We start from the raw sequence: 21,704 nt of genomic DNA, 5'->3' as shown, positions 1-21,704 counted from the left end.
GGGAGGAACATGCACAAACTCATTCTACGAGGTCACCATCACCCTGATACCAAAACCAGACAAAGATGTCACAAAGATAGAAACTACAGGCCAATATCACTGATGAACATAGATGCAAAACTTTTTCAACAAAATATCAGCAAACAGAATCCAACAGCACATTAAAAGGATCATACAGCATGATCAAGTGTGGTTTATCCCAGGAATGCAAGGATTCTTCAATATATGCAAATCAACGTGATAAACCATATTAACAAATTGAAGGAGAAAAACCATATGATCATCTCAACAGATGCAGAAAAAGCTTTCGACAAAATTCAACACACATTTATGATAAAAATCCTTCAGCAAGTAGGCATAGAGGCAACTTACCTCAATGTAATGAAGGCCATATATGAGAAGCACACAGCCAACATCGTTCTCAGTGGTGAGAAATTGAAACCATTTCCTCTAAGATTAGGAACAAACAAGGTTGTCCACTCTCACCACTATTATTCAACATAATTTTGGAAGTTTTAGCCACAGGAATCAGAGGAGAAAAAGAAATAAAAGGAATCCAAATTGGAAAAGAAAAGCAAAGCTGTCATTGTTTGCAGATGACATGATACTATACATAGAGAATCCTAAAGATGCTACCTACCAGAAAACTACTAGAGCTAATCAGTGAATTTGCTAAAGTAGCAGGATACAAAATTAATGCACAGAAATCTCTTGTATTCCTATACACTAATGATGAACAATCTGAAAGAGGAATCAAGCAAACACTCCCATTTACCACTGCAATAAAAATAATAAACCTACCTAAGGGGACAAAAGACCTGTATGCAGAAAACTATAAGACACTGATGAAATAAATTAAAAATGATACAAACAGATGGAGAGATACAGCACGTTCTTGGATTGGAAGAAACAACATGGTGAAAATGACTCTACTACCCAAAGCAATCTACAGATTCAATGCAATCCCTATCAAACTACCACTGGCATTTTACAGAACTAGAACAAAAAATTTCACAATTTGTATGGAAACACGAAAGATCCCGAATAGCCAAGGCAATATTGAGAAAGAAAAATGGAGCTGGAGGAATCAGGCTCCCTGACTTCAGACTATACTACAAAACTACAGTAATCAAGACAGTATGGTACTGGCACAAAAACAGAAATATAGATCAATGGAACAGGATAGAAAGCCCAGAGATAAACCCACGCATATATGGTCACCTTATTTTTGATAAAAGAAGCAAGAATATACAATGGAGAAAAGACAGTCTCTTCAGTAAGTGGTGCCGGACAGCTACATGTAAAAGAACATTAGATCACTCCCTAACACCATACACAAAAATAAAGCTAAAATGGATTAAAGACCTAAATGCAAGGCCAGACACTATAAAACTCTTAGAGGAAAACATAGGCACAACACTCTTTGACATAAATCACAGGAAAATCCTTTTGGACACACCTCCTAGAGAAATGGAAATGAAAACAAAAATAAACAAATGGGACCTAATGAAACTTCAAAGCTTTTGCACAACAAAGGAAACCATAAACAAAACCAAAAGATTACCCTCAGAATGGGAGAAAATATTTGCAAAGGAAGCAACTGACAAAGGATTAATCTCCGAAATTTACAAGCAGCTCATGCAGCTCAATATTAAAACAACAAACAACCCAATCCAAAAATGGGCAGAAGACCTAAACACACATTTCTCCAAAGGAGATATACAGATTGCCAACAAACACATGAAAGAATGTTCAACATCACTAATCATTAGAGAAATGCAAACCAAAACTACGATGAGGTATCACCTCACACCAGTCAGAATGGCCATCATCAAAAAATCTACAAAGAATACACGCTGGAGAGGGTGTGGAGAAAAGGGAACCCTCTTGCTGTGTTGGTGGATATGTAAATTGATACAGCCACTATGGAGAACAGTATGGAGGTTCCTTAAAAAAACTACAAATAGAACTACCATATGACCCAGCAATCCCACTACTGGGCATATACCCTGAGAAAACCATAATTCAAAAAGAGTCACATACCACAATGTTCACTGCAGCTCTATTTACAATAGCTAGGACATGGTAGCAACCTAAGTGTCCACTGACAGTTGAATGGATAAAGAAGATGTGGCACATATATACAATGGAATATTACTCAGCCATAAAAAGAAACAAAATTGAGTTATATTTAGTGAGGTGGATGGACCTAGAGTCTGTCATACAGAATGAAGTAAGTCAGAAAGAGAAAAACAAATATCATATGGAATCTAAAAAAAAAATGGTTTTGAAGAACCTATGGGCAATACGGGAATAAAGACACAGAACTACTAGAGAACGGACTTGAGGGCATGGGGAGAGGGAAGGGTAAGCTGGGACAAAGTGAGAGAGTGGCATGGACATATATACACTACCAAACGTAAAATAGATAGCTAGTGGGAAGCAGCCGCATAGCACAGGGAGATCAGTTCGGTGGTTTGTGACGACCTAGAGGGGTGGGATAGGGAGGGTGGGAGGAAGGGAGACGCAAGAGGGAAGAGATATGGGGATATATGTATATGTATAGCTGATTCACTTTGTTATAAAGCAGAAACTAACACACCATTGTAAAGCAATTATACTCCAATAAAGATGTTAAAAAGAAGAAAAAAAGGAAGCTCATATAGTAGCACTTCATAATGGTAAAACTTATTTTTCCATTGATATTTCATTGCTGTCCTTCGCAATCCTCTATACTTATATTTTGTATTTAAAATCATTATTCTGAGGAGTTCATAGGCTTGACCACACTGCTAAAGGGGTATATAGCATATGCAGTAAAGAATCTCCATGCTTGTCACTACCTATTTTTGATACCCTGACATTAACCTGGCACACTACAAGGGCTCCATAAATCTTGGATGAACTAAACTGATAGTGAGATGACTCAAGTTTCTTGGAGCTGTACAATGTCATAACTCTATAGAGATTCTTCCTAAGTGAAAATTTAATTTTAAACTATTGTTAAAGAGACTTCCTGGCATTTGTATGTTAACCAGGCAACCCCTATTTTACACGACAGATCTATGAGTTCTGACTTTTGAATCCTAATATATGGAACATATATCCATATGATTCTTTTTTTTTTTTTAAAATAAATTTATTCATTTATTTATTTATGGCTGCGTTGGGTCTTCATTGTGGTATGCGGGCTTCTCATTGTGGTGGCTTCTCTTTGCTGCGGAGCACAGGCTCTAGGCACGCGGGCTTAGTAGTTGTGGCTCGTGGGCTGCAGAGCGCAGGCTCAGTAGTTGTGGCACACGGGCTTAGTTGCTCCCTGGCATGTGGGATCTTCCCGGACCGGGGCTGGAACCCATGTCCCCTGCATTGGCAGGCAGATTCCCAACGACTGTGCCACCAGGGAAGTCCCTATCCATATGTTTCTAATTCTCTATATTCTTCGTGCCCTATACTTAAAATCCTATTGTAAAAGTTTTCTTTATATTTTTTCATGTGGATCATTTAAACATTTAAAAAGTTAACAGAGGAGAAACATTTAAAAAGTTAACAGAAGTTATTTTTAGTTTAAGAAAAAATTATCCGAAACTTGGAAATTAAGCCAAAGGATGGTTCTGTATGTTCAAGTAACACAGTAGGGTGTTATCTAAATGCCCCCCATACCCTCAAAAGGGCTTCTACATTTTCAGAGAAATGCAAATCTGACTTACTGTTTACTATTAGTTTGAATCCAGACATTTTACATCTCAGTAAAGTTAAATGCTAATTTGTAGAAAACTGAGATGATACAAATGACTTTTTATCCAGTAGAGAATATAACCTTAGAGGCTGCAGGATATTAACCTGTTTTGAATCGAATTTACCAATCTTATTCCAGAATTCTTCACTGATTATAGAAGCATTTGCATCTTGTATCTTCTTTCGAGCCTGTTTTGTCTTACTACTGGCTCCCTCATAAATGTGTTAAATAAAATCTAACATGTACTCATCATGACTTACATGAAAATTATGTTTCTTAACAAAATTTCACTTTCACACTAGCTGGTATGATTATGGATTTCCTTTATACTTTATTATCCAAAATGTCCCCAATTGATCCATAACACATTTATGGTCTGAAAACATAAACGTTTACTTGAAAAAAATACACGGTATATGAAAATCTATTCAGTTTCATGATGCCATATGCATGCAAGATCTTGAATACCATACAAAGGAATCTAATTGGCTGAAGATGAAACAGCTTTTCAATCGATAGTGTTTTTATTCCTTTCCCATCAGTAGCAAAGCTATGTAAAAAATAAAGTTTAGAAACATGAAAAGTGTATGAGTATTGACATGTGCGTATTGTGAAAGTGATGAGAGAGGTACGTCAGGACAGTGAGAGGTTCATTACACTCCTTTCTCAGACTATAAATGAAAGAATAACAAATACCGGCTAAAATTCAATAACTTCCATGGCCAAGATACATAACTATGATTTGGACATTGATTCCCTTTGATAACCTTTCTCCTCAGGCACCGTCAAGATAGATAATAATTAGTAGTTCAGCTAGGAGTTGGACCACAAATTTCAGCTTGGGTAAACTGTAGGAGACACTCCACATTCATTACAGGTTTTTCAGTTGCAAATATTCCCTGTGGCCACCTCTGCTTGTTTTCCCCTTTGGAATGAGTCTGTTTTCACTGAGCCTTCTAGGATGTTGAGCCGCTAACAGAAGTTAGGACTTTGCAGGCTGAGGGCTCACAGTTGCAAGATACTAAATAATACTGATTCCAGACATTTTATTCCTGTGTGAACTTTTGGTAAGAGGGAGGGGTGCTAGCAGCTGCATATCAGAAGTATCTGTAGTTCCTATCTCAACCCCACCACCACCACCTATTCCACAAATTATACAGTTACCTTGACCTTCAACTTCTTCCTTTTTAAGTATAAAGGCCTGGAGGAGAGTTAGGACTGTTTACACTTCTAAGTCTGTTCCTAAGTCAGAACACTAATTGTGAATTCTGCAGTGTTGACTTGGGATGAAAGAGGGAAAGAAAAAGGCTGGGAAATGGGTGATGTTGAGAGAGTGGGGCAGTCCCTAATCCTTTCTCCTCCCATCCCCACCCCAATCAGCTTTTCCCATCAGTCTTTATAATGAGCACCACTTATTTATTCCCCTACAAAATGTCCCAAAGTTTCCTATTAAAAAAAATTGGGGACCTTAATAAATAGGACTTCACTCTAAACTAAGTAAATCAGACTCTGCATTGACTAACAGAATGCATACCACATGTGAAATTTCCAATTTTCAAACAGCCACATTAAAAAAAGCAAAAAGAAACAGGTCAATTTACTTTTAATAATATATTTGGTTTACTCCAGTATGACGAAACAGTATAATTTTAACCTGGAATGAGATAGTTTACTTCCTTTCAAGATCTTATGTCTTCAAAACTCAGTGTATGTTTTACCCTCACAATCCATCTCAATGACTAGCTGCATTTCAAGAGCTCAGTACTCCATGTGGTTAGTGGCTACTGAATTGGACATTGCAGCACTAGAGAGAGACTTAATATTGTGATTCTTATGATCAGGCAAGTTTGGAAAACACTTCTCTATTTGGAGGAGACACAAGAACTCATCCAATGAATATACTTTTCTCACTAACAAAACTTGGATTAGCTCAGTATTGATGGGATGCTGTTAGACCTTAGAAGATACACAAGAACTTTAGCATTCACACAAATGGGACACTTCAAAGTGAGGCAGAGCATAGGAATTTGGAAAAATATTGCTCATGGTAAACTACTTTATTCCATTATTGTGGAGATGGACAATTAATGACTACATCACTGCCTCAGTCTGGGGTTTCCTTTTAAGAATGAAGCTATTTCTATGCCAACTGTAGAACCCCTGACCCAGGAAGGGATAGTTGGATTACCTCCTGGAAAGTTCCTGAACTCTCCAGAATTTTGATTTAAATAAAAAGAATAATTCTTATTTCATTTGGTTATTTGAGAAATAAATGAGTGAAATATTGATCATGCAAACAAAGCCAAAGATTGTGTAGGGAAGAGGCTAAGGGTAACTTTCCAACTCCTGTTATAGCTTTAATTTCTTACCTTAGGTGATGACCCTTCATCTCTCACACCCTTCATTCTTCCCTCCTCTCTCCATCTTCTTGATGGGCGGCTCTACCTCCTAGCCCCTGGCAACTTGCTTACGGCCCTTTCTGATTGTGAGGTGATAGCCAACAAGATAGCGGGGAAGTCATTTACTTCTCTACTTCATCAACAGTTCTGTGCAATGAGAGGTTGGGGCTTCCAAGTTCCCATCAGCCAAAAGGTAGAAATCACTGAGAACTGCTAAATGTTTATTGCAGTGTTGACAGTTATAGCTTATGAGGGACCATATTTCTCAAAGAGGAATATTTATTTTTAAAGAAGAAATTCAAGTTGGGGATATCACTATACAGACCTTCCTTTATTTTTCCTTTGAGAACTCTGTGAGAATGAACACATATTTTATTTCACTACTGGATCTCTATTTCCTGGAATAGTATTTAGCACACAGTAGGTTCTCTACAAATATCTGTTTAATTACATATTGAGAGAGCTGCCTGGTGAAACTCAACCAGCTAGGAGCCCATGCTGGTAACCATTCTACAGTACTGCCACTTTTAGCAGTGAGGGCTTAATATCTGATATGAGGAAAGCTGACGATGATATGCAAAATAACCAGTTTCCTCACTATATTTTTAATTAGTAATGCTGTCTTTTAATGTAAGATTCTTAAGTACTTTATGACCATCTTAATGAGTCTATTAAGTGAGTCCATCTTAATCACATTTGCTGCTTTATTTCCAAGCAGAAAACACACACACAACACCTTCAGATGGATACTGAAGTAGAAATAAACCATTTAAAATTTGTTTACATGTGGAATGTCTAGAGGGAAAATAAGCGTAACAGGATCACAAAATCTGTCACATATGTTCCTCTAATAATGAGCTGAGGCTGCACTTTTTCAAGTATGCTAAGCTACAATTCGCCTTTCAAAGTTCTCATCAAAATTATAATGTAAAAAACTAGGAAGTACACAAGAAACCATAAGTATCCTACACAAGCTTATTTTCAAAACTTCAAATCTTGCCCAGACACTCTTCTGCTAAAGTACATTCAGTAACTGTTACTTATAGGCTAAAACACAGACTTGTACGTGTATCTCATAATGTCCCTCACTTAGTATTCCAAATCTGCCTGTCCAGCCTGAGCAATCACCCTCCACCTGGGAACCTGAGCTCTTTAAGTTTTTGCCACTTAAAGTCATTTCCATTCTCCTAACAACCTACAATTCATATGGCTACCTGGCCTTTGAACGTGTGTTCTCATAGTCAAGGACACTCTTTCTTGTTTCTCCCTGATAAACCTACCTGCTCGTGGTAGAGACTTCCCAAGTTCACCATCACCTCTTCCCTATTGTCACAGGACTTTGTGAACACAGTGAGGAAAGAATTGCTTTTTTTTAAATTTTTTAAAATTAAAAAAAAAAATTTGGCCACAATGCGCAGCTTGTGGGATCTTAGTTCCTGGACCAGGGATCGAACCGTGCCCCCTGCAGTGGAAGCGTGGCGTCTTAACCACTGGACCGCCAGGGAACTCCAGGACAGAATTTGAGAACTGTATTCTACCAACTCTGAGGTCTATATATCTATTGCTCTCTGCACTAGACCAACTTCCTTGAGTCATAGATTCCTCATCCCCTCACATGGAGACAGACGTCTGCCTCCCCCACTGATGTTAGGCCACTGTGCATTGTTTGGTTCAACACTGAAACTTTTGGTATGCAGCACCGTCCTGACCCTTGACAAAAACATGTTGAATAAGCAAAGAATGCCGATATCCATAGCTGTATAATGTTAAGGGAAAACAATTTTGCCTTGAAGGAACCATATGTGTCATGGTGGATTTTATCTTAAGAGTATTCTGAAAGGGAGGCCACTACTAACCACCAGGCTGTGACCTTCAAAGGGCTTCTGCCCTGTGGGAACCAAGAGCCTTTCACTTTCAAGGTTGTCTTAGAGAACACCAGCCATCTCTACACACAGACCAATGCCTAAGTCTTCCATATACGACTGCTGCTTACCAAATTCTGGTCTCCTACCAAAACTCTACTTTTATTCCAAATCATGGAGAAATAAATGAGTGTCCCTGTACCTTCTGTTCCCTCAATAACCTACATCTTATAAAGGATCCACCAAATCTATATCTCAACAGGAGATTAATATGACAATGTAATTGAAAGTGCTTCATAAATTAGAAAGTGCCTTATTATGTTATGACTAATGTTACTGCCATCATTAACAAGCGTAACATCATCTCTAATAATAAAAATAACCCCTCGTAATACTCTGATTTTGATGTACTATGGGTCAAATTATAACCCATAGCAATAAAGATGTTATGTCTCACCCTTACTGATAATGACAAATGATGGGTTTAATTAGGATTATACTTATCACAAAATAGCATTTTTATGGATGAAAGAAGTTTCATTTTTATTACTTAATATCCTTAAGGCCTCTTAAGAGGGCCTGGCCCTACAGTGAGTGGTGGATATTATTCTCTTTATTCATTTCCTCAATACTTATTAGGCAGAGCTGAGATTTAATTTTTTCTCAACATCTCAAACTTCTAGCTGATGCTCAGTAAACCATATGATATTCAGATCCCAAGGCCTTCACTTATTTGCCTTGTGATTTGGGGTAAAATATTTACTGTTCTGAGTCTTGTAAAAAGTTATAAGAATAACTTTTCTACTTATCTTGCTGGGTTTTTTTTTTTTAGAATCACATCAAATAATATTTCTTATAATCTTTAAATATAAAGGCACTAAAAGCAACTTTAAACACTACTGCAATTAAATAAATATTGTGTTACATCTTTCTGGGCCCGTTTCTTTTTTTTTTTTTAACATCTTTATTGGAGTATAATTGCTTTACAATGGTGTGTTAGTTTCTGCTTTATAACAAAGTGAATCAGCTATACATATACATATATCCCCATATCTCCTCCCTCTTGCGTCTCCCTCCCCCCCTCCCTATCCCACCCCTCTAGGTGGTCACAAAGCACCGAGCTGATCTCCCTGTGCTATGCGGTTGCTTCCCACTAGCTATTTTACATTTGGTAGTGTATATATGTCCATGCCACTCTCTCACTTCATCCCAGCTTACCCTTCCCCCCTCCCCGTCCTCAAGTCCATTCTCTACGTCTGTGTCTTTATTCCTGTCTAGCTCCTAGGTTCTTCAGAACCTTTTTTTTTCTTTTTTCTAGATTCCATATATATGTGTTAGCATATGGTATTTGTTTTTCCTCTTTGACTTACTTCACTCTGTATGACAGACTCCAGGTCCACCCACCTCACTATAGATAACTCAATTTTGTTTCCTTTTATTGTTGAGTAATATTCCATTGTATATATGTGCCACATCTTCTTTATCCATTCATCCGATGATGGGCACTTAGGTTGTTTCCATCTCCGGGCTATTGTAAATAGAGCTGCAATGAACATTGTGGTACATGACTCTTTTTGAATTATGGTTTTCTCAGGGTATATGCTGGGCCTGTTTTTGTAAAAGTGATTTTATATCATCTTCCCAAATTAAGCATTTCCTACACTGGCTTCTTAATTTTTTAAAAACTAAATTCTTCCCTTATACTCACCACATTACTACCTTGTGACACTCAATCAGAAATAACCCAACACACATACACACACATACACACACACAGACACATGATTAAACAAAAAAAGATCTAGGAAATAATACTTTCCTATGTGTGATGAATCCTGATATTTTCTATTTTGTTTCACTAAACACAAACGTTTGTGGTGAGCCACAAATTGATTTCATGACTCACAGTTTGGAAACTACTAGCCCACTAGATTAAAGGAAAAATAGAAAAAATAAACCAAAACGTAACCAACAGGAAAGGAAATGAGTCCTAAGCATCACCTTTTGCCATTTCTTTCCATGTGTCTGTAATCCGTCCAAGAGCACCTCATCGTGCCCTAATCAAATCACAATTTTTCATAATACCAATGTTTCCCCCTTTTTCTGGATGTAGGCTTCCCTCACTTATTTCCCACATCACCTCTCCTGTGAAGCACTTCCAAATCTTCTAGCCAGTTAGTTACCCCTTTTCTTGCCTTTTCCCCAATGTCCTGGTTATGTACATACCTCTATTATACCTCATACATGTTATCTTAGTTGCTTAAATATCCATCTACTGAATACACCATTCATGTTTCAATTGTTTAAATGTCCATCAACTTCAGTGAACCTTGATTCCTCTGTGAGTAGATTGGGATTCTGTTAATTTTTATGTTCTGACCACCTAGCATAGAGTCTGACACAGAGTAGCTCCAAAGTAAAAGTTTGCTGAATAAATGTATTGATTTTAAAGGTTAATTGAAATATAAGGAATTGCTACGGCTAAATGTTCAAATGCAGTGGTGGTATGCAGGTTCTGTAAAATATGGGTAATCTTATGGGCAGATCCATCCCTTGGGTGGGACAACTAACTGGTAGCCTCCTAAGCCCAGTGTACTGGAGTGGTTGGTGTCGTGTGCTCCTCTGATTTGAACATCATTACAATTCTATTTCAAAATTTCTGTTCTTAATGATATCCCAAGGAGACTATGAAAGATTTCAACAGTTTAGCCTCCTTAGATTACATTATCTTGGGTGGTTGAATTGCCCTGAACACTCTTTTAGGGATAGCCCTGATAATGAGATAAAATTTGCAAATTCCTATGAACTATGGATTGATAGAATTTGCTTATTACAGCATACAGATCTTAAACAACTGTTTATAAGCTGCTGTTAAACCATGCTGCATAGCTTATTATTTTTTAAAAATAATTGTGTTGTTTTAAAGTAAAGGTTGTTTCAGCAATACATTATTAATATTTAAAAATACATATATTGCCCTTTTGTAAGCACATACAAGTATTATCTATTATTTAAATACAAATAGAAATTCAAAGGTAACATGTTCAAAAATATATTATTTAAAAATAGCAGTAAAATGGGATTTTCAAAATAAAATCATATTAACTAGGATTTACAATACAATATAAGCCTGTACTATTATTGTCACGCCAGGATTTGGAGAACTATGCTGGAACATTAAATTTATTCATTTTCACAGCCAGCAGATATTTTGATGTCTGAGTAGCAATAAGAACAAATTACCTAAAAACTTTTAATAGTGTATAATAAATTAAGACTGAATGGTAATGCAAAAGTGGGTATAACAGGACAAAATTATGAATCTCATATAATGATCCAACAACACTTAAAGTGTGCAAACATTTGTATTCTGGAATATACGACCATGGCTGATCCTAATTTTTTCTCTCTTGTCAAATAGAAATTGCACATTAATCTCAAAGTATTGCAAACTGTTCATTACATGCAAATGGTTATGTTGTACAGGCTCTCCAAGGGGACTCAAACTTGTTTACAAAAGGAATCAGGCTAGAAAAAGAGTTTCTCTGATTACACTAGGTTTCCGTTTAGAGTTCTTCATTTATGAGCAAAAGAAACTGCCTCTGCCAAAAAGGAAATCCATGATAAGGAAATGGAGAGGTTCACAGGACAGAAAGGAAAATCGAAGAATCAGGCTTGGAACAATCAGGACTCCAGAGGGTCCCCACAGCAAGGGTAGCTTGTTGGTCTTGACCAGCCATTCTCATTAGAATGAATGAAGCCCAACCATATCTCTTATCTCAAGTTTAAAAGTCTCAAGAAAGAATATGATTGGCCAAGCTTAGGACCTATGCTTAGGACCACTGAGATGGTGGGAGAAAGGCTCTGGCAGAACAACTGCCAATTCTTGGGCAGAATACTTGATTTATTGTCCCATGAAGACTTCTCAGGTAATCAAGAGGACCTGGCGGTACTATCAGTAAGGAGAACAGTTCCTATATACTCTTCAAAAGGTCTAAGTCCACCACACACTATTTAAGTGACTTTAAAACCTCTTTTTATTTTTAAGCATACCCCTTCTCCTAATGCATGGAGTTGAAAGTTGGCTCAAATAACAAGTCTATTTGGAGTTATTTTTTTGTTACCATGACTTTCAGTGTGTTTGACGAGCATGGCTGAAGTCTATTTCTCTGTTATCTCAAGTAACAAAGAATATTTAAAGAGAGGGTAAGAAGGACCCTTGAATTTTTATTGCAACATTTTATGACTCTATCTTCTAAAGCAAGAGTTAACAAACTTTTTCTGTAAAGAGCTACATAGTTAATCCTTTGGCCTTTGTGGGCCAGGCAGTCTCCATGGCAACTACTTATCTCCCCCTTTGTAGCCAGAAAGCAGCCATAGACAGTAAATAAATGTAGTTGAGTCCCAGTAAAACTTATTTGCAAAAACAGGTGGTTGGCAGGATTTGGTCCCATAAAATTCCTCTTCTGAAGAATTTAATATTTATAGGGTCAATAATATTTAGTGTACTATGTATTATATCAAATTCATTTAATTGCTTAACATCTGAGAGATGTCATAGGTGAGATACTTACTCCTAATAATGACCAGTTCAATGTTCCACATGGAGCCCTAGATTCTATTGTGGCATATTTTTTTGTTTCAGGTTGAAGTTATAAACTAAAATTATTTATTGACAAATAAAAATAATAATGTGCCAATAAAACCTCAAGGGGAAATATGCCACCACACAGTCTGATATGTACTCATATCAGACTTATCTACTATTTTTCAGTTACCTATGTCCCTGAATCTTTCCTCCTAAAAAAAAAAATACTGTCAATTATAGCTTCACAAAAGAGCAAGAATTAAAAAAAAAAAATTCTTAACTATGATGTTTGCAAACAATCCTGCTCTCTGGCTTGTACCTATAATTTGGTTATCTAGCAGGAAGATTTACCATTCTTATGACTAAATACTTGCTATTCAGCTTGATGAATAGTTCATCCTGAACCAACTCATCTATGAACAGGCCTCTTGTACTGTAATTTGTCAACTTTATCCTCGTTCAAAATTTAAAATTCACGTCAGAACATTTTCTCACTCTCTCTGTATGACTTGTTCATAGCTAGCTCTTTCCTTATGCTGCCTTTCACAATATTGCTCTTTGCTGTTTCCCGAAATCTCGTTCTCCCAATTGAGTTTGGGAATCCCAGAGGTGTAATGGAGGAGTGGCAAGAAAGACTAAAGGGACACAAACAACTGCTGTAGAAAGAAGACCCATTTTCCTAGGCTGGCTCCAGGACTTTCTAGAGTGTTTACATATGGCCATGTGTTTCTACCTTGGCCTTCATATGCTGAACACATGCGGCTGTGAGCTTATTAAGGAAAAGGTGGCTCTTTGCCAAGTCTGTATCCCTAGTAGCAAGCAAAGTGCTTGCCTTGCACACACTAGGCTTACACTAAATATCTGTTGAATGAATTTTGATATTTATGATACACTCAAAGGGTCAGAGAATGAAGCCATCATATTGCTAAAAACTTTCAGCAAGTATGAGAGTTTCAAGTGTTCTGTACAAAGAAGAGGAGAGGGCAGCTCCTTGGAAGGAAGAATTTCTTGGATATGAGATGGGGTAAAAATGGAAGAAAGGACAAGCTTAGGGATAGTTTGCCTTAGGGAATAATATGATGAAAATATAATACTTTCATTTATCCAATTATTCATCATAGTGAGTGTTATATATTTTATGTACAAAGAAATTGTTCTATGTACTGAAGACCTATTAGTGACCAAGAAAGACAAGGTCCCTGCAAGATTTACATTCTAGTGGGAAAGATAAAAAATAAACATGCAAACATATATTAAAATTTCAGCAATTGACAATGTTATGAAGAAAGCAAAGCAGGGTAATTTGGAGAGAAATTAATCCTCTCTCCCTGTGTGTGTGTGTGTGTGTGTGTGTGTGTGTGTGTGTGTAATCTTTTTAAAATAGGAGAATTTACAAAAAGCATATCTGAGAAGATAACATCAGAACATGGACATATGTAAGTAAAGAGAAGTGTACAAAAGTCCTGAGAGGGAGGGGATTAAGACATAGGGGATAAAGACTGAGGATAGGGTAGAACCCTCTAGCAAAGAGAAAATCAAGTTTAATGGTAGGAACTAGCACTAGAAGGAATAGTAAGAAGGTATGAGAGAAGAAACAGCAATGAGATCAGAGTGGCTGGAACATCCTCTTTGCAAAGTATTGTACTTCATAAAAATTACTTATATTAGCATTAATCTTATTTTTCATTAAATAATTTCTGCTTCACATTGCTTCCATGTTGATGTGAGCAGGGTTTTTTCCAATTTGGAATTTGCAATTAGCATGCTTCACTTTTTTTTTTTTGGTAGATTCTTACTCTCCTAATAATTTCTTACTCTAAGAATGGGGATCCCTTAGGGATGTTTTCTCATGCATTTTAAGCAGTTCTTTACAGTTGTGGCTATTACAGTAAGTTATAGTTTTGGTTATTGCTTCTTTTCCATTATGTGGAGCAATTTTTCATCTTCTTAAACATATCATGCTAGACAATAGAATTTAAAAAACTAGTCATTGAGATTATCCAATTATTTTAATATACTTATCTTATGAAAGACACATTTGACAGGCAACAATTTAGAGCCCCTCTCTGAATTTCTGCACTCTGCCAAACTCCCAATAAATCTGTTATTACTACTTCTGAAAAGATGCATAGGAGCCAAGAAGTTACAGAGGAGTTTCTAAGCAGCAATAAAAAGCTAACGGTATTTATGTAAGAATGAAGTACCCAACTGTTTAACTGTATTCAGAGACTGACTTCTCATGCCATTACCAGCTAATAACATTCGAAAGCTTACTTTAAGATGTATTCCCATACTTACACATCACTGTAACCCTAAAGTAAGTGACTAGAGAAATATTCTCTTCGCAGTAAAATTTCATGTTGATTCTCTTATGTTAGTGTATATCCTCTAGCTACAGAAACCAGGGTAGCCTTGTGACCACCAAACAAAATCTTATGAAATTTTATTACTGCTGGGGAAATATAAAGGGCCAGCAGCAGTATGAATTATTCTTAACATTGGGGTCCCAATGAAGGGCAACAGATGGCAGACATTTTTACTCAAATGATTTTTCTATCAAAGTTTCTATTAGCATTTGAGTCCCAGCAGTGCGGCTGTTAAGAAGCCTTCAAACTCACCAGCCAGCTGGTAAAATCAGCACTGTAAAAATTGACTACACAGAAAACATACTTGTATGCAATTTGGTCTTTTACAACATATGCCTTTTTCTAGATAGCCTTTGATTTACTCCATATTAATTCAAAGTCAGTTATCTCCTATAGAATCCTTTGGGGGAGTAGATTACCAATTAGGTATTAAAGTACATCCAAATAAAAATACAAACATTCACTATAGCAGATAGTGTCAGTGATCTATGCACATCCATTCAGCACTCTTTGTTTCTGAGCAAGCCAATGGTTTTTCAATGATGGGACCTACTACTTGAGGCTTTCTAGGCTGCAAGCTCTGAAATCAGGGTGAGAATAATTAGAAAGTCTGGGTATTTCCAGTAAGAGGAAGACAGCTTTTTTATGGACTCACTTTGTCTCAAGCTTTTGGGTAGGAGTTACCCAGCTACAATGTGTTCTTGGAATCTAAACTTGTAAGAATTGGGTCCTTTACAAAGTGCTCTAGAATTTTCTTCCATCACAAATAGCCAAGGTAAGGCAGAGCTGAAGAGCAGCTAAAATTGTCTTTGACACTCTTAGATGCTTCTTTCTTTGTCTTATCTCCCTCAACTGCAAGAAACTAATGCCTTTTTTCCTTGATTTATTTCCTCATCTGAGAGATCACAAAAATGTTCTCATGTTACAACTATACAGTTTATATGTAATTTTCCATTCTCCATGCAAATTTACAATTTGAGAAAAGAAAAAGCGTATTTTGCTTAACTAGAACATGAATTTAAACTATTTTTTTGAGATTTGATGATGAACATAAACATTATGATATGACATACTTAATCCATGCTGTCTTAAGTACCCACAATCACAATGAATTAAAATTTATCATTATGTTACAAAGTAAACAGTTTTTAATAGAATTTATTTACAGCAATACACAAAAATATATTGTACTTCTACCATACAATGGAGTAAAACACAGTAACATTGAAAGATATGCCAGAAGACTAACTTTAAGAAGATGATATTTTGCCTAAAAACAGCAGTTAACTAATGTCACAATAACACATTGCTGTTTCACTCCCTATGTGTGCTTACCATTCACTGATTTAAAGCCTAAAAAGTTTCAGCTAAATAATCCTACTTCTGTTTACTTCTTTAGGTTAATTTCAAAAGAAATTTCTTAAGATTTCAAGGTCTCATGCTTGCCCAAGGCAACACTCTTTAGAAGGTGCTCTTAATTTTTAATACGGTTCACTAAGCAGCACTGTCCCATAAAATAAACAGGTTCCATTTCCATTAATAGCAAGGTTATTTTACTCTTTTAAAAATTCAATCTAATTTTGATTTTTATTGTTTCTACTGTCAACTTCAAGAATTTTCAACTCCATTAAAATAACAGTCCGTGCTTTAAAAATTATTTCTTTCTACTCTAGAAGAACATGTAGAGCTAAATGTTAGGACATGTTATGATTTCCACTTTTCTGTTTTCACTCAAGGTACTTGCTGGCACACCAATTCACTCTGTCACTAGATGAGTTAACATTATTTTCGTAACTTTCCTTCATGGTGCTCAGCTTTCCCTTTGAAAACTCCCATTAACATTTATTCTTGTTAGTTCTAAAAAGAGGCAGATGTGTCAGCTTTCTGAGGAAGATTTGTTTGGTTGAACTGGAATGTTCCTCACTTTCCAATCCAAGAGCTATACTTTGAGAAAACATCATAAGTCATAAAAGTAAGCATTATTGAAAATGCCTGGTTATTCAATCTGTATTTCAGATGTTTGGGGACAGCAATTCAGTAAATGCACTTTTGTTCTTATAGATACAGGCTAATCACTTAGGAAGTGTGATTAGTTATAAGATCTCACGTTTAATGAGTATTTTGTGGGGAATACAATTCTAAGTACTTTATGCACATCTCATTTTTACTAGTTAAGAGAAGAGAAAACAGAGACATAGAGATTTAAGACACTTCACAAGATTCTGCAGCTATTAAAGGAGCTAAAGGAGCAGGGATTTGAACCCACACTTTCTGAATGTGGCTTCCAACATTTTAGCCAATTTTCTAAACTTCTACTAGAGACTAATGTGGCATGTCAATATTTTTGTGGGTGATAAAATTTTCCATATGTACTCAATTACTGCTTGTTGAATGAATATTTAAGAGACACATAATTGAATTAGCTTATTAACAGACCAATTTTAGTGGCATGTAACATGATTAATATTTTCTCATGTAAAAAATATGATATTTTTAAAAGAGTCCCCATGGTGGCATGACATATTTTTGGAATATGTTGAAAAATATTAATTAATATATTTAATTTTATCATTCATTTGTGATAGCTGAGTTGCATTCATTCAATAGCTGAGTTGCATGGAACCAGACAATCTTTTTGGCATTGGCAGCAACTTTATTTTGAATAGTAATACCAAGTGTCAGTAGGACAATGATTTGTCTTTTTTAAAGTTAAAAAGATAAATAAAATGCAGTTTGATAGAAGTCTATATAGCTAAACTTACAACATGTACCTGTTTATTATTTTATTTCATATCTAGACATGATATCTTTGCTGAAAATTATTCTTATGAGGCTTTAAACTCCAGTGTACCCCTGTAAATATTTGTTTAGTACATGGGCTGCTTGGTTGATTTTCCTTAAAGTAACCATTACTGGTTCATGGCAACAGATCTGTCTGCTGCTAACAGGTAGCATCTACATTCTGTTTCCTAAAATAATTTCTCATCAAAAATTTAAACTCTCTTATTCATTATTAGTCAGTCAACAATGATAATGACCAAGACAGCTGAAATTACCACAGTTTCCATTTCTCTTATCAATGGAGGTGACTTAGAGTGCCTTTCTGGACCCTTTTCTGAGACTTACCAGAACGGAAAGATAACTCCAGATGTCTTATGTTTATGTGTGTCTGTGCAGGTAGGCACACGTGTATGTGCATGATTTTGGACCTTCCTAATCACCAGGGGGAAAAAAACGTAACTGTTTAGAATATTTGTGATATCATTCACAGTTCCATAGCTAGAAAAACTTTTCCCTGGACATCCAGAATTCCCTTTTTTATTTCATTGAGTAAAACACAGACCAAATAAAATAGTCTTTTAAGAAATTCTCCAATTAACGGGAAAAAAGTTTTGATAAAATGTTCATTAATTACAACTAAACCCCAGTGTCAAGAAGTGGAGACCTTTAGTCATTCTCAAGGCAATTAAAATTATCATATAGTTTTAAGATTGTATAGAAGTAAACACACTAAAATATCAAATGACATAAAAAATGTTTGTTTTGGACTTCTGCTTCTGTCCAAGTTGGAGTAACAGGGACCAAATTTAACTTCTTGGTTAAAAATTTTTAAAAATGAACAAAACGTATGGAACAATGTTTTTTAAGACATTATACACTGGGTAATTTTAAAAAAGTGATCTCTAAGAAATTAGAAACAAATGAGGTGAGCCCTACCAATGCCCCAGCTTACTATTTGGGCAGAGTTCCAAGCTATGACAAAGGATGAAGGTACTCTCAGAAAGCCACGGAGTCTCCTTGAGTTGAGGAGATGGAGCTGGGAATCCAAGGAGACCAAAGTGGCTAGAGTCACAGGGCAGAGCATCAGAGAGGAGACAGATACATAGAGAATAAACACTGGAGATGTGTAGAGAACACCCTTCCAGTCTTCAGCTCAGTCCCAATCAGTTCCTATATGAGAAGAAACTATCACTGTCTAGGGAGAGAACTACACAAAATGATTAAAGGGAACAATCACCAGAGTTCACATATGGCTGGGAAGAGTATCTGTTCCTGCCAGCCACAGTGGAAAACATCATTCACAGAGCATCAGAGTGAATACTGAGATGGGTTTTGCTTCAGTAGCGGGGAAAAATTAGCCCTAGACTTAGGTTGTTCTGCTCAAAACTCAAAAAGTATAAGAGGAAGACACTCAAAAGATCAAACTCTTTCCAAGCAAACTAACTGTGTTCCAGCACAAAGGTCATTAATATTTATCTGCACAAATATATCAAGCACTCAACAAGTTAAAATTCACATCTGGCACCCAATCAAAAATTACCAGTCATCCAAAGAAGCAGGAGAATAACACCCATAACAAGGAGAAAAAAAATAATTGAAATTGACCCAAAATAGACACAGATGATAGAACTGGTAGACAAGTACATTGTAACTGTTATTATAACTGTATTCCATATTTTCAAGAAGGTAAAGATTGACATGTTGAGTAGAGACATGAAAGATGTTAAAACTCTCTAGTCACACTTTAGCAATGTACTGAATCACACAAAACAACGTCTGAGGTTAAAATTATACACTAGATGAGATTAACCACAGATTAGATATGGTAAAAGATCAGATTAGTCCATTTGACAATAGAAATTATGTAAGATGAATTACAGTGAAAAAAAGACTGAAAATAAAAAGAACAAAACATCAGTGAGTGGCCTAATATATATTATCAGAGTCCCTGAAAAGGGGAACGGGGCAGAAAAATATTATTTTTAAATAACACCTTTAAAATTTCCGAATTTGATGAAAACTAAGGACACACAGATCCAAGAAGCTTAACAGACCTCAAGAAGAAGAAACACAAAGAAAACTATACCAAGGAACATCATAAACCAATTGCTCAATTCCCAAAAGCACTCCTAATAAACCTTCTGCATCCATTTCTGAGTGAGATGCCAACCTGAAATATATACCAATATCCGTATCAAGACAACAACCCTCTGTGGAGTAGAAGGTATATACATATATATACCTACAATATACTTCTACATTGCTTTATTTTTTCATAATGAGTATATATTATTTTTACAACAAAAACAGATTAACATATGTAACTACCTTGTGATGGATATCTTTGAAAATGGCAAGAGGTTTATAAATCTCCCCAAGAACACCTTATATCTCTTATAATTCTGCCTTTAAGTCAGAAACCTAGTGATGCTGCATTAGCTCAAAATTCACTTCAGTGCTGTTACAAAATGTATTTTCTGTATGATGGCAGATTGGAAATCCACCAATTTCCTGTACCTGCAATGCCGATGCTGATGTGTATAAAAATTTGATATACACATAATTACACAAGATTTCAAAATTATTCATTTTCTATGTTTACACAGCTTACACACACATAGGTGTTTAAATGCTAACTTTCTTAATATCAATAGGCCTACTTGCTATGCAAAAAATATTTGAGAATGGAGAACTGTAAGGTTGAAAATGATATTGCTTTTGTGAATCCAGCATTTTGAAATGTCTGGACTATTTAATACATTACCCTTTTCTTTGCTTTCATCTGTCTTAATCAGTGTTTTCTGGCATTCAAAAACTGGCCATAGTTCAAATCTACTTGACTGAAAATTGCTACCTGAACAACTTTAACTAAAAAATGTTGCAAAAATACTTAAGATTTGGTGTAATAAACACAATATTTCTTATACCTAAGCCATATACTTTATAACATAAATTATAACCTCTACAATCCACTTTATCTGCATAATCAAAAGATACAGCAAGTTGAAATTAAACTGTACGCTGGTTATAATCCATATGTTGCATTTCCATTAACAAAAACCATAAAACAGTCAATAAGTACTGCCAATAAACTCTGCATTGTTTTGGCCTCTGGACTATCTCAGAAGGCATTTTGTCAATAGAATATATAGAAATATTGCTACATCACCACAAATTGTCTTTAGGGAAACAGAACTGTAATTTCATCATGATGGATATTTCTAGCAACTACATGATTGCTAAGTATACCACAAGTTCTCCTCCTGGACAAAATCCAACATAAGGCAAAAACACACACTGCCCCAAAGCCACAGGACACCCTGCTGTAAGATGCTTCCCTGTATCAAAGATTCAATTACACTTTGCAGTTCATCAGGTAAACCAGTTACGTCTAGACTCCTATCCTGACACAAAACGTCCACTGCATAGTCTTCCAAAATGATCATCACGACAAGTTCTAGTAGGTGCAGTGCTGACAACAAAAGTCAAAAATTATAAATTTCCATCATCCTTCACAACCTGAACTTAAAGAAGTTAACTAGTCGTGACGTTGTGGTGAAGATAAAAACAATTTGAAAAAAAGAGATCTCAAAAACTTACCTTAAGATACCATTTGTATTTGGCATGTTTCCAACTCTCAGGAACTTGTGTCTTTTTGAGAAAGTGTTCAGCTTCTGTTAGCCATTGATTAAATATCTTCATATCATAATGAAATCGCCGCCATTTTTCAACAGATCTGTCAAATTGCCTAGAATTTTAAAATATGGATCAAGAAAAATAAATGGATTATATGGACCTAGCATATATTTTATTAGATTAACAAGGATATTATTTTGATAGCTTCTCACATTTGTATATTTCAAATTCAATTAACATAAACAATTAGTATAGAATACAGGATGAATTAAAATAAAAGGTTGTAATTTTCCCTTTAAAATTGATGAATACATTTTGTGATTGAAACAAAGATGG

The 21,704-nt window shown here is 35.8% G+C and overlaps 1 protein-coding gene across 6 annotated transcripts in view; it reads right to left on the bottom strand.

The window, feature by feature from the left end:
* DMD (dystrophin) overlaps positions 1-21,704 on the bottom strand; it is a 2,236,200-nt gene that overhangs the window by 1,110,502 nt on the left and 1,103,994 nt on the right. For all 6 annotated transcript variants that reach the window (XM_082680764.1, XM_082680765.1, XM_082680763.1 and 3 more), the window contains one exon: positions 21,333-21,480. In XM_082680764.1, coding sequence (XP_082536890.1) covers positions 21,333-21,480 — 148 coding nt within the window. The remainder of the gene's footprint in view (positions 1-21,332; positions 21,481-21,704) is intronic.

The sequence above is a fragment of the Grampus griseus genome, assembly GCF_964374135.1.
Source record: "Grampus griseus genome assembly, chromosome: X".
In the NCBI taxonomy this organism is placed as follows: domain Eukaryota; kingdom Metazoa; phylum Chordata; class Mammalia; order Artiodactyla; family Delphinidae; genus Grampus; species Grampus griseus.
Note: the sequence above shows the minus strand (reverse complement) of the source record. Positions and strands in the feature narration are given on the sequence as shown.